At 43.9% G+C, this 13,503-nt stretch overlaps 1 protein-coding gene across 1 annotated transcript in view; it reads left to right on the top strand.

Moving 5' to 3' along the window:
* Nucleotides 1-13,503, top strand: part of Cfap54 (cilia and flagella associated protein 54) — a 281,209-nt gene that overhangs the window by 207,580 nt on the left and 60,126 nt on the right. Inside the window, exons 60-61 of the mRNA XM_038314435.1 lie at nucleotides 3,185-3,283; nucleotides 4,530-4,671. Of these exons, the coding sequence (XP_038170363.1) occupies nucleotides 3,185-3,283; nucleotides 4,530-4,671 (241 nt within the window). The remainder of the gene's footprint in view (nucleotides 1-3,184; nucleotides 3,284-4,529; nucleotides 4,672-13,503) is intronic.

Below are 13,503 nucleotides of genomic sequence, written 5' to 3'. Positions count from 1 at the left end.
TTTGACATTTGTCTTAATAGAAATTACACAAAAGCCCTTAAAAACCAGCTGGAACCGGGCCACTGGGTCAGTCAGTCAAGACTCTTGCCACCAAGCTGGACTCCCATGATGCTCCTGGTAGGAGAGGACCAATCAGAGCAAGTAGTCCTGTGACCTCCTTACATGTGTTCCCTAAATAAGCAAATAAAATGTGACGCAAAATAATCAATAGTAGCCGGGCGGTGGTGGCTCACGCCTTTAATCCCAGCACTCGGGAGGCAGAGGCAGGCGAATCTCTGAGTTTGAGGCCAGCCTGGTCTACAAGAGCTAGCTCCAGGACAGGCTCTAGAAACTACAGGGAAACCCTGTCTCGAAAAACCAAAAAAAAAAAAAAAAATCAATAGTATCGTTTCACTTCTAATGGTGTGCAAACAGGACAGTCTTGGCTTTGGATCTCAACCTGATGTCCCAGAGTGACTTCTGAAGCCTTGCTTCCCCACCTTTGATATGGAGATGGCTATTCATATATTTTAGGGTGGCTAGAAGCACAAAGTATTGAGCATGATGTATTAAGTTCCGGTAGTTTCACATAACTTCAACACAACCTCTATATTCTTCATTAAGTATTTTATATGTAGTAGATTGTCCAATAATTATTAGTTAAGTCTAATGAACTATTTTGAGCATTCATTCATTCATTCATTCATTCACTCATCCTCCAAACATTTTTGAAGGGATTAATGTGGCACTAGGCATATCATCCACTTTCCCGACAGAGTCCAGAGTCCAGCAAGGGAAAGACACTGTAGAATGGCACCGTGATAAGGACTGAAAACAGCATGCCAAGGTGGAGATGCCAGACACACTGATCCTCTTTTGTGGGCATACTATAGAAGACTTCACAGATGAGAAAGTTTAGGAGAGGGAATGGGATTTCCCCCGCAGTTAAACGAGGAAGAATAGTTCAAAGAGAGAAAGATCAGTTGCAACAGCTTTTTTCATCTCTACATATTCTAGACACAGGTCTCCCACTGGATGTACGATTTGCAAATATCCCCCCCCCCCTCAAGCTGGTGGCTTGTGGTGTTTAGAGACACAGAAGATTTGAATTGTTATGAAGTTCCAGGATGAGCTCGCCCTTTTTTAGCGATCATGTTTGGAGTGGCATGCAAAGATCTTTAGAACCCATTGATCTTCGAGCCCACCTTTATGAACGTTCCATTCTCTGTTGCTGTAGCTCGGGTTTCAGAGCACATGCCCTCCAACGCCACGATTCATCTTGGGAATTCTTTTGTACTTGCGAACCTTCACAGCTTTACACACATCGTCCAGTCTGCCTCCCAGTTTACACAATGAAAATGGAATTGGATCTTTTGAGGAATTCTGTTGAAGCTGTAGTACAATCTAGTGACAGCTTGTCTTAACAATATTAAGACTCCGGGGCCATATATTATAGTTTCTTTATAGAAATGTAATTGATTTGCACATATTGTTGAGTTTTATATCCCACGGCCTCACTGACTGTGTTTGTTGATTTTAATAGTGTGCATGTATATGTGTGCACATATGTATATGTGTGTGCAGATGTGTGTGTGTGTGTGTGTGTGTGTGTGTCCTAGGATTTCCTGCCTATAGGATCACATCTTTTACAAGTAAATAATGTTTTATTTAATGTTTTGATTTCCAATCATTCCCAGGCTTCTCTTTTTCTTCTCTGCTCTGGTCACATGGACTGTGCAATGTTGATACCCCTCCCCCCCCATCTAAAACAGTAAAACCATAATGCTCTTTCTCCAGCCCATTTTTAAAAGTCTGTTTTGAGCCCAAGTCCAGCGTCCTCAGGAATGTTTCCTGCTCCATCAGAAGTGGCTGCTCTCCCCAGTGTTGCATCAGCAATTGTTCTCGCCTTTCTCTGGATTCTTCCATTCATGGCTGCCATTCTTTCTTCCAGATTTGCAGTAAGCAAACTGCTCAGGCTTAGTAGGGTAGTCATTGCTACGCTAGAGCCCACATGGTTCCCAGTAGGCTCTTATCTTGGACAATATGTACAGTTCAGATGCCCACAGGGAAGTCTCTCCTGGTGTCCTTTTCTTTAAATCTGTCATTTGTGTAGGCTGGCACATCAGATCGTTGTACCCCATGACTCAGCATCCTTAGTATCCAGGACCTCACTCCTTCCCCATTAGTCTTCCAGCCAGAGATAAATCATTGGCATGCTTCATGTTGCTGCATTTAATTGTCTAGTTTTCTTGCAGATTAGAGAAATAATCAAAAAATTAGAACTTAGGGGTCTAATTACTTAATTTTTGTTTGTTTGTTTTTAGAGACAGGACTTCTCTATGTAGCCCTGGCTGTCGTGGAACTCACTCTTTAGACCAGGCTGGCACTGAACTCAAAAGAGCCTCCTGCCTCCACCTCCATAGGGATTAAAGGCCTGTGCTGCCATATGTGGCCTAATTACTTAAAATTTTAAAAATGGACTTAAAATTTATTTACTTCAGCTATCATTAAAAGTATTAATTACTGTATTTGCTGTATTTATTTTTGTAGCATTAAATTTCTTGGGTCTAAGAATTGAATGTATGTACTTGTATATGTAAAAACTGTCCCTTGTGGTTTCCTTTCTACTGTTCCACTGAGTTATGAAATCCCTTTAGCATTTTTCATAATAGTAACCTAATATCCAATCACTGAATCACTCAGGAGACAGAGGCAAGGGACTCTTGAGTTTAGGGCCTGCAGGACTTTGAGACCCATGTCAAAACAACAGAAAAACAGGACAAATTTAATTATTATCATTCCCTGTCTCTTTGTCCACAATATATTCAGTGTTAATAACCTCTACTAAAATGGAATTTGACATCAGTTAAAGAGATAATTTTATCAAAGTATTTCATAAATCATGTAAACTCACTATAGAAAAGTTAGGAAAAAGTAAATATTCTTAAGACTTGGTATAATATTTGCTTACATAGACAGTAATGTATGCACATTTTAAAAAGTAGGATCATACTTGCAATTTTTAAATTTTAAGCCTATAGTTTTCTTTTTGATATATATTTTAAATATCTTCTCATGGCACTAACATGCTATCCTTCGTGATGGTTCTATATCATTCCATCAGCATGCCATCTGGAGAAGATGAGGTTTGCCATGAAACCCTGAGTCTTCTCTATGCTGAAATGCTCTCTATTTACTATTTTAGACTTTTCCCAGAAGGCACAGTTCTATTAAAGAACCAATCGCAAGTCGATTTGAGATGTACACCTCACTAGCCTGGGTTGCAATCCGAGCTGCTGCGCAGGTTAGTATGTGCATGTTGACTCTCCCTGTTGTCTGTGTCCCCCACCGTTGACTCTCCCTGTTGTCTGTGTCCCCCACTGTTGACTCTCCCTGTTGTCTGTGTCCCCCACTGTTGACTCTCCCTGTTGTCTGTGTCCCCCACTGTTGACTCTCCCTGTTGTCTGTGTCCCCCACTTTTGACTCTCCCTGTTGTCTGTGTCCCCCACTGTTGACTCTCCCTGTTGTCTGTGTCCCCCACTGTTGACTCTCCCTGCTGTCTGTGTCCCCCACTGTTGACTCTCCCTGTTGTATGTGTCCCCCACTGTTGACTCTCCCTGCTGTCTGTGTCCCCCACTGTTGACTCTCCCTGTTGTCTGTGTCCCCCACTGTTGACTCTCCCTGCTGTCTGTGTCTCCCATTGCTGATTCCCCCTGTACCCTCCATCTACGAGCTTCCATAGCAGCTCAATGGATCTGCTTGAGAGAAAGAAGTTACACTTGGGGAGGGATCTCTATCTGCCATGTCATTTTGGAAACTTTACAGGTAATCTCTACACATGTGTAGCATTTAGAGTCTCTAGAAACCAGACACAACTATTTCCTATGTCCCTTAATGAAATATTGGATATACGTGTGTACCTGGCTGACATTTTGGCAAATGCGTTTCACAGCTGGATGATGTAACTTATTTAAAGTAACTTATGCGTTAATTAAATCGTCAAAGCTAAACCAGTTTGACTGCGCTGCGTATTCCACACGTGAGCGAGGGATCACATGCTCTTTTTTTTTCAAATGGTGATCTTTTTCTTCCAATGTATATTGAACATTATTTTATGAATTTATGTCTTCATGTTTATTGTTTATTGTCTCTGTCTATATTGTACTGTATTAGAACAACAGACATTGGATAATTCATGTTCAACATGGATCTACCAATTCACAGTTTTTGAGGCTGGTAGGTTCAAGAGCAAGGGCCAGGACCTGGTCATGACCTTTTTGCTCTATCATTGCCTGGCAGAAGGTGGAAGGGCAGAAATATATCAAATGGGAAGACAGCTCTTCATGTAAGAAGGAGCTCATTCTGTAAATACTCTCAAAACCCACGCCTCAGGGCTGAGCTCTCTTGACTTAATCATCTACTGAAATGTTCCCCGTCCCCACTGGTGTCACTGTGGGGATCAAATGCTCAGCACACGTACTTAGAGGGACCCAGTCAAACCATAGCCTATGCTAACACAGAATAGATGAATTCTAATGTGTTCATTCCAGGTCAGTGGAGCTGTGCTGGCAATCAACCTCCTGATCGGAAAAAAGGATGCCAGGACCGACAAAGTCAACCACATGGTGCTGCCAAACATCCCAGAGTTTGCCGTCGTGGATCTTTTCTCCTCATACACGGATTATTTACTCGGTATGTTTGGACGTCTGCAGAGTCTTCTCTGTGTAACACGCAACCAACTCTAAGACTTTATTGTTGTGGTTCGTTGACCTTTTGCTTTGAGGAGATGATGGTTTGTGGAGTCTCCAGGATCCCAGGGCCAGTTGCCCAAATAGGATATGCTCATTTCTCTACCTGAGCATACATGTTACTCAGCTGGCTGCTGCGTGTCAGGGCCCTGGGAATGGCATGACCTTCTGTTGTTTGTCTTAACATACATGTGTGTCAGAAGGTAACCTTTTGTTTGAGGGAGTTTCTGTGATCCTCCGGCCCAAAACATTCACGGACTTTTGCTTTCCAAGGACTCTCTAGTCTTCATTAGTATTTCACACTTGCGTGTCTGTTTGAGTGTGTGCATTTAAGTGTGTCATCCATTCATTAAGAGCAGGATCTGCACTATGTTATTTTATCTACAAGAGAGCACACCATCACTTGCACACCCCAGGCATTCAATCTATGAGATGAACTGATGAACGCCAGGTGAACAGAGTTTAAGATTGACTGTACTGCTGTCTTTATGACTTGTATCTGTGGTGGACGCAACAGGAATGTACTTAACATTCATTTTTGCGTTTGTTCATCCACTCGTCCAAAATGTTTAGTGAATGTCTCTCATATAATAAGCCCTGAAACGGGTGACAACCAAGGAGTAAGGGGGCGCTGAATGTTTCAGTGAGACTCATGTCTCTGTGTTGTTGGTTTGTTTGGGGTTTGGTGCGAATGAAACTCCCTTGAATCCAACCAGGTCACCCTTCAGAGACGCTCTCGCCTCTCACGCCATTGTCCTTCAAGATCCTTGTAGATGATTCAGTGACCAAGACTTTCTGGCGTAACAATGTTTTCTTGGAGGTCACATGTTGATTCGAGAGCTTGCTTATATTGAAACTTTATTCTTAAACCTTTATTGTTCTCATGCCCGTTAGAAGTTTGCTATCTCGGGCTTCTGGGTCATTGCCCACACCTGTATCTGGGATCTCCCGTCTCCTTGGCATCATAAGATGAGTTCACTAGAGACAATGCCTCTGGCCCTGCCAGAGAAGTCTTACAACCTGGAACTAGTCACATTTCTCATGCTTTCAGAGATGAGATCTTTTGAGATCTTCTTCTATCAGATTAATTTTGGATGGCAGATCTACTTTATTCTACTCCTTGCTGTGTGGTCTTCAGTTTTAGAAATAACAAATAAGGCTCATCTAAGATGGACCAAGCATCCCTCAGGGACTCACAGCTAAGAGCATCTTTATTCTTCTCCTGTGCTCTGCCTCAGGCTGCAGATGGGGCTCGGACCTGCTCTGTGACCATCTGCTATGTGCTCTAGCCTGCAGAGTGCTCCGGGCTGCCCACAGCCTGCTCCACTCAGCAGATTACCAGGGCAAGAGCCAGAGGTCAGATCACACAGGCCTCCCGAAGGCCTCTCTTACCAACCTATTCTATTGCTCATAGCTGTGCTCAGCGTGAGTGGGGTAAGGACATGTGCTCTGCCTGCAGATGGGGTGAGATGTCTGTGAATGTTCACTGGATAACCATCTACACTAACACTCACCAAGGGCAGTCAGTGTCTAGAGGCTCCTCAGAAGAATCTTGAGCATCTGTACAGAGCGACAGGGAGAGTTGTTGCCATGGAAGCACAACGGAGGACGGTATTCTCTCAACCAAGCGATATCGGTTGGTCCAGTTGATCCATTTTCATCTTTGCTGATTGGGATTTCGTTGTTGCTGTTCTGTGTGGACAGCTTTCCTAGTGCACATTCTGCTTTCTTTGGTTTCTGCTTTAGACCGTTAACACTTCTTTACTTTTTTAACCATGAAATTGCTCGGTTGTAAAGTCTAATCTGTTTTTCATTTTACCTTGCATACAGAATATTAATCTTGCCCTCCAGTCTTTTCCTGGCAGGCTGATAATTAATGCATGCTGATGACTTCGCTCATTTCTGTGTTTGGGTTGGAAGGAAGTTCTGAATTCCCACCTGATTTCCACAAATACACAGATGGCCATGAAGTTCATATTAAAATGACTTGCTAAAGGGAAAAATCTCTCAACAACAACAAATAAAACTTGTTTGATTTCCTCCTCATTAGCATAAATTAGCATCCAGAAGAGGAACCTCAGTAATCTAGCTTTAAACAATATTAGTATTCATCTACGCATGAGGGGGTGAGCGATAGTCATCATTTTATGTGCAGAGAGCAGTGCCCAATATTTCTTCCCCCCTCTCCCTTCCTTCCCACTCCTTTGCGGTGCTATTGATGGAATCTGGAGTCTTAAGCTTAAGTATCTGTTTCAGCACTGAGCCGCACCCCGAGCCCTGCACAGATGCTTATATCTCTCAGAGAGGAGTCGTGGAACAAACAGCAGGGAATCAGGTCCTCCCTTCCATGAGCCTATAGCCATGGGCCGTTAGAACAGGCACAGACACTGACATATACAAATCTGTCTTTGAGAAGCCATACTCATGAAGCAGGGTTAATACACCAGCAGCTAACTGGATGTCTTGTGTGGAAAGTTGGGAACGATCAAGATGGTGCAAGAGTTTGCTGGGAGTATTATAGGACCGATGCAAACCAGTACCGGATAGAACGGGAATCAGATGTTCTTGACAGAGCAATTCAAGACCTGAGCTGTCATGACAGAGCAGCTGCCTGTGGAAGCTGCTCTCCAGGGCCCCTTGCCAGGACCCGACAGTAATTACAGGCATTCATAGGACGTGGGAAAATCCCAGCAGAATGCTTGGTCCTATTGGTTGAATATTCTATGCATTGTCTTGTAGACCCCACAGTGATGGTACTGGCGATGGGGAACCATGTTTAGATTCAGCATGAGAACACTTCTTAGATGCTGACTTTGTGGTTATGTTCAAATATACACAATCTTCTAGCCTTGATTTTCTCATGACCTTGATATTAATTTGACAGGGATAAAAAGTATTAAATTCCCTAAGACACTTTAAATTAAAAATACCATTTTGGATTAGTGGTCCCACATTCAGCCTCTCACAACTAAATACACATGAGACACAGAAAGCTACACATGCAGGCCAGGTTGATGAACTCGCTGTCAAGACTATGGAGACATATGGAGCAGAGCTGAGAACGCTGTTGGTGTTTAGCATGTGTTTGCCCCCCCCCCACTCAACATAGCTGATCTTCCTGCTGGAAGGAATGGGACTTGTGCTTCCCTTCCTTCCTTGGTATTTGTTCAGAGATGAACTCAACACCCACCGAACACAGGGACTCCGTTTCTCTATAGCTGTCTCATTCTCTTGCTCCTCCACGGCACAATTAGTAGTGGGGAAATGGAGTGATGCGTTTTGTACTCAAATCCCAGACAGTTACATCATTTACCTGTGGGACAGACTGAAATCTACCTGTGCTAGAATAGTGGAGGGGTTTGCATGCATGCGTGTGCGTGTGTGCACGTGTCCGTCTATGTACTGTTTCACCAGAAACAATTACCGAGGCATGACGAGAATGAATTCAGTAAAGCAGAGCTGTCCAGGTCCAGTGTCTACAAAAGCCCAGAGCTCCCACTGAAGAGATAGCTAATTGATCACTTAAATCTGAGAAGGGCCCTGGATGGATGTCTTAGTGCTTGAGGAGATTGCTTTACACGTGTGAGGCCCAGTGGGTGGGTTCCCAACACCCATGTAAACACTGGGTGCCTGTGGTGACCCACTTGTAATCCCAGCACTTTGAAAGGAGATATGGGATCTTCAGGTAAAGCTCAATAGGTAGACTGGCCAAATCAGCAAGTGCTGAGTTCAACAAGAAGCTCGGTCTCAGTAAATAAAATGGCCATCGATTAAAGGAGATAGCCAGCATCCACCTTTGTCTTCCACCAATATCTATCTTTATCTTGGTACCCAGATGTGCACCTGTGAACATCTACATATGCATGCCCGTATACATACACACACAGTCGAAAAAAGCCAAGAGGAGACAGTGCCAGGGGTCTTAGTCAACTGGCAATGTGATCAGTTTTTAGGTAAGAAGTATTATTCTGAGTAGAGTCACACTGAAAAACAAGAAGCGAGATGATGCATGGGAGATGGCAATGGGATGCCCTCTTCCTGAAGATGGACGTGAAGAGGTGCCTGTCAGAGACCCAAAGGAGACAGAGTTTTATACCCTTAGCAGTGTCCTCGCAGCCGGGGACCGACAACAGCAGAAAGCCCAAAGGCTGAACTACTAGCTGATAACAAACACCAGGTCATCTATCCTCTGGGATTAATCCAGGGAGAGCATCGTAATGCTCATCTTTACAAGGGAGATGAGATGCCGAAGTCATGAAACTCAGCCATCTTCCTCTCTTAGTTCAGCCCCTCGTCTGCCCAGCTCTGAGAAGCGCCGCTAAGCATCATGTCAGACATGAGAAGAAGACACCCAACAGGACTCAGTGCAGAGCTGGTGTTCGTTTAGAGTCAGTCTGTCGAAGGGCTTTAGCTGATTTGAAAACTCCTTCTGCCCATTCTAACTCAAGCATAGAGCAATTCTGTCAAGAAGTGAACAGAATTGGTTTTCATTCCTGGCTGAGCTTGACAGCAGAAAAACACAACCTTGTTCTCAAAGTAAAATGGAGATTTTTTTCAGCAGGGGTAGCCAGACCCTCTTGCTGGAGTGGGTAGAATCTGGTCCTAGTGGTGGGGTAGGACTGTGTTGCCTGCTCACGGATGTGGGTGGAAGAGCCCCATAGGGAGAGAAAACAGAACCTAGCCAATGGCATGGAGTTGGAGTTCATAATAGTTTAGTCCTTGAGCTGGGGTTTAGAAATATCCTGCCTACTGGCGGGAGCAGAGGCAGGGCTGAAACGGACCCTCCCTGAGAGGAGTCAAACGCACTCTGGTTATAAGGGTGGAACTCACACCAAGTCAAAGGCTCAGGGAACTCAGCACAGGCTGTCTCACTACAGAAAGACAGGGAGCTCTGTCTGGGAGCCATGGCAACAGTTGCAGAGGGATGCTCCCCAGTGCTGGGCATGAGGGACTCTCCCGCTCCCTTCTGTAGTCCTCCTGAGGGTGGTTTTAGCATAACTCCATCTCAACAGTGTCTAACATCTGTAGATCAGAACAAGAAAAAAACAGTCACCTTTTAGTCAGAAAAAAATTTGTTCGTTGAAGCAAAACTTGTCTGGTTTTAATTTTCCTCTGTGACATTAAATATCACAACTTTAGTTACACATGTAAATAAGATTAGACAGTCAGAATCTAAATAATTTAAATTCATTACTATAAAAATTATGTTGGATTTTATAAAACCATTTTACAGTATGTATATTAAATGTTACATATAGAGAGCTTAGTATTAGTCAAATTAATATTTTAAGAAAAGTAAAATAAAAATATTCCTCATAAGTGATAAATACCAACAGAAAAGTAACCATTGACGGTGAAAAATTAAATTGTTGCAGATTTATTCTACGCCAAGAAAACAAATTTGAAAAGCTCTATACAATTTATAACTGTCTGGAAAGATGTAATTTTTTTAGAAAGGTAAAAAAATTAGATCTATTACAAAGAAGGTAATAAAGCTATGTTAGAAATTAAAACTGGATGTTCATGTTTATTAATTTAAGAAGATCATTAATAAATCTACCACAAGTTAGCAGAAATAACTTATTACAAATGTATTTAATATCTGGTTTTCTAAAAAATTAGTTGACCTCTCCGACCTTCTGATGTTAGTCTACAGCAATGTAATATTTTCACTGAAGTAAGAAAGAAAACCCAGCCTCACGTAGATATGTAGTTGGGAAATGCTGGACATTTAAAGAGCTTCTTCAAATAATACTATTCTTCTTTGAATCTGAAGCGGTGTGGTGGAGGGTGTTCTGGGGGAGGGTGGTTGATTCCAGGATGTTCCCTGAAAGCACATGGCTGATCTTCTCCTCTACATCAAAGCATATCGGTCCACCTTGCGGCCCGTGTGGGCCTCTACCTCATCTGTGATTGTAACACCATGTATTATCTCTTAGGTATTGCTCCTTGGTCTCCCATGAGCCTCAGAGTCCTCGCCATCTCTGTTGAAAGTGATGGGACATAGTGAGGGAGGTAGGTGGAGTAGCCACAAGATAAAGTGGGTGCTCTAGGGCGGTGGTCCTTCCTAATGCCGTGACCCTTTAATACAGTTCCTCATGGGGTGGTGACCCCCAGCCGTGAAGTTATTCCATTGCTCCTTCATTGCTATAATCTTGTTACTGTTATGAATCATAATGTAAATATCTGTGTTTCCTGAGGCTCTTAGGTCACCCCGGCGAAAGGGTTGTTCAACTCCCAGAGGGTCCCGACCCACAGGTTGAGAACCACTGCTTTAAGGGGAGCGTAGGCAGTGACGGAGGGACCACTGTGGAGGAATCATCTCAGGAGCCTAGAGTGGACAGTGGCCAAACTGTGTTGCCTCACAGTTCTAGGCAGAATTCGTCTACTATTAAAACTTCTGGAGAGGATAGCTTTCATGAGAGGCTTTTCTGTCCAGGTGATTGACAAGTCCTTTTGGATGAACTTCAGTCTTTTCTGCAGGATAGGGGGTGTTTTCTTGGAGGGTTTTCTCACCAAGGCTTAACTGGAGACTGGTGGATTCGGTGGTGAGTTCCCAGTGTTAGATGACCATAGAAGATAAAAACACGGGAAAGCGCCTTTCAGACAGGAGCTAACTGTTGGCACCAGGGGGCCTCTCTGCAGGAAAAGAGACTTCTCTTATCTTTCTGGTGGATGTGGCTGTCCTTGGAACTGTGTCCTTGGATAGCCTGTTGGAATTCATTGAATCTAGAAGTAATTGGCTTAAGGGCTGGCCTTTGTCACCTGGGAACAGGTCTGAATTTAGAAAGGGGTGCCATAAAGGACACTAAGCTGCTTAGGCCAAAGCTGGGGACGATCTCTGTGGACCTCTGTGGAGAGCTGCTTGGAACTGGCCTCTAGGCAAGATGGGGCTCCTGACCAAGCTTCTTAACAGGTAAATTTAGGGCCTGACTGGTGTGTTCCCTCTTTCAGAGGATTAAGGTCTCCAGAAGGAATGGAGATGATATAATTCCTAGGGACTCCGTTATCAAATATGTTACCTGGGAAATAAAGACGCACCGTTCTGTGGGGTTTGATAGGGGATTGGTGCTAGTTTGGGCCCCAGGTTTTGTTACTAGGCCTCTGCCCAGGAAAGGGTGAGGCCGGTAAGACACCACTAGGAAAGTATTGGTAAAGTGTGCGTCACTCCACAGACAACAGGAGGCTGGCGTGAAAACACTGGGTCTCAGTGATGCCCGTAGCCTGACAAGAATATTTTTAAGTGGCTCTGTTACTTACTGCTGGGCCAATCATCTGAACAGTATGCCCTGCCCCTGGAAAGCCTTCTCACTTAATGACTTTAAGAAACACTATAGTGACTTTAATAAACACTATACACTTGTGACTTTAATAAATACTATAAAGCATACCTAAAATTGTCACTACTATGGTGGCCTCTCTGGTTACCATCCACTCTTATCCAAGAGTGCTCTCCTCTACAGTGGCAAGTGGCTGTCGCCTGTCCTCCTTAGAGTGCTCCCCGTTACTTTGTAAAAACCTCCATCTTTCTTCTATACTACACTCTGTATCTCTGAAATTTTTTTTCAACAGACAGAACACTAAGGAACTGAGAGTAACTTGGGGTTCCGGAACAGCTTGGTTTTCTAACATCCTAGAATGATGAGAACATCTGAAAACTGGTCTCTTTCCTTGGCCAGCATCAAGCCCTGCAAACTCAAAACACCACCACCATCCCTCTCAGAGAAATCTAAGGACTGGAAAACCCTTAGCGGCATGTATAAACAAACATTGCGAAATTCAGGATTTCTACTTGAGTACTTGAATATTTATCCCTAGCACTAATCCTGTCACAGGTTTCCCTTGAAGTCTAGAAGACATCTTTCATATTTCAGACATTTCTGCCTACCTATGCCTGAAGTCACCTTATAGCTTGTCAGTTGGTCTTTCAAGTCGAATGGTGTTCCGCGGGGTTGGGAGGGGGTGGGGGGAACATTCAGCTCCCACTCTGGAGCAGCCCCCGTGTTTGCAGACACAGGAGAGGTGCCTCACGTGCTCTTCGTGTTTTATTACACAGACTATGAGAACCAAGAGTGAACAGTTAATAGCTTTAATGACTTGCACTGCTTCATCAAGCAGGGAGGACTTAAATGAAACTGGCATTTTAATTAATTTGTTTCACATGAAGAACGCGAAGACGGCGAGGCAATGGGTTGTCCCCCTTGCTAGCTTCCCGCTGAGGCGCAGCTCACTGCTTCCCGGAGCCATCTCTGCAAATGGCAGCGCACCCCATCATCCACATGATGATGAAGGTTGAAAACCAGAGTTCTTCGATGTTCTGAGAGCCTTGCTTTCTCGCTGACACTGGCATCAAGAGTTAGATCTTGTCAGAGGTTTTTGTGCTGATATCATTAGCCAAACACAAGCTCAACCTCAGATGAACCACATTGCTAAATGGGAGCCATGCATCTTGCAAATTTGTAATTCTGCTGCAGAGGCAAGATGGGATCCTCTGTTTTCTCAGCTCTGTCTTTAAGTCAGTATATTTGACCATTTGACAGTTTCGTGGTTGGGTTGACTGAGCTTTCACCAAGGGACAATTACTGCAGACAGGACATGAAGATCCTTAGAGTGCAGGATAAGCATTGGGTAGTCGCTGGCGCATGAGTGTCTCGGTTTGGGGTGCCTGGCTCTGGCCAGTGAAATACCACTCACTCTCTATCAATGGTTCTCAGCCTATAGCTCAAGACCTTTTTGGCAAATCTCTATCTCCAAAAATATTCGCATTGCAATTCAT

This window comes from Arvicola amphibius, chromosome 17, assembly GCF_903992535.2.
Source record: "Arvicola amphibius chromosome 17, mArvAmp1.2, whole genome shotgun sequence".
In the NCBI taxonomy this organism is placed as follows: domain Eukaryota; kingdom Metazoa; phylum Chordata; class Mammalia; order Rodentia; family Cricetidae; genus Arvicola; species Arvicola amphibius.
This window is presented reverse-complemented; position numbering and strand designations above follow the sequence as displayed.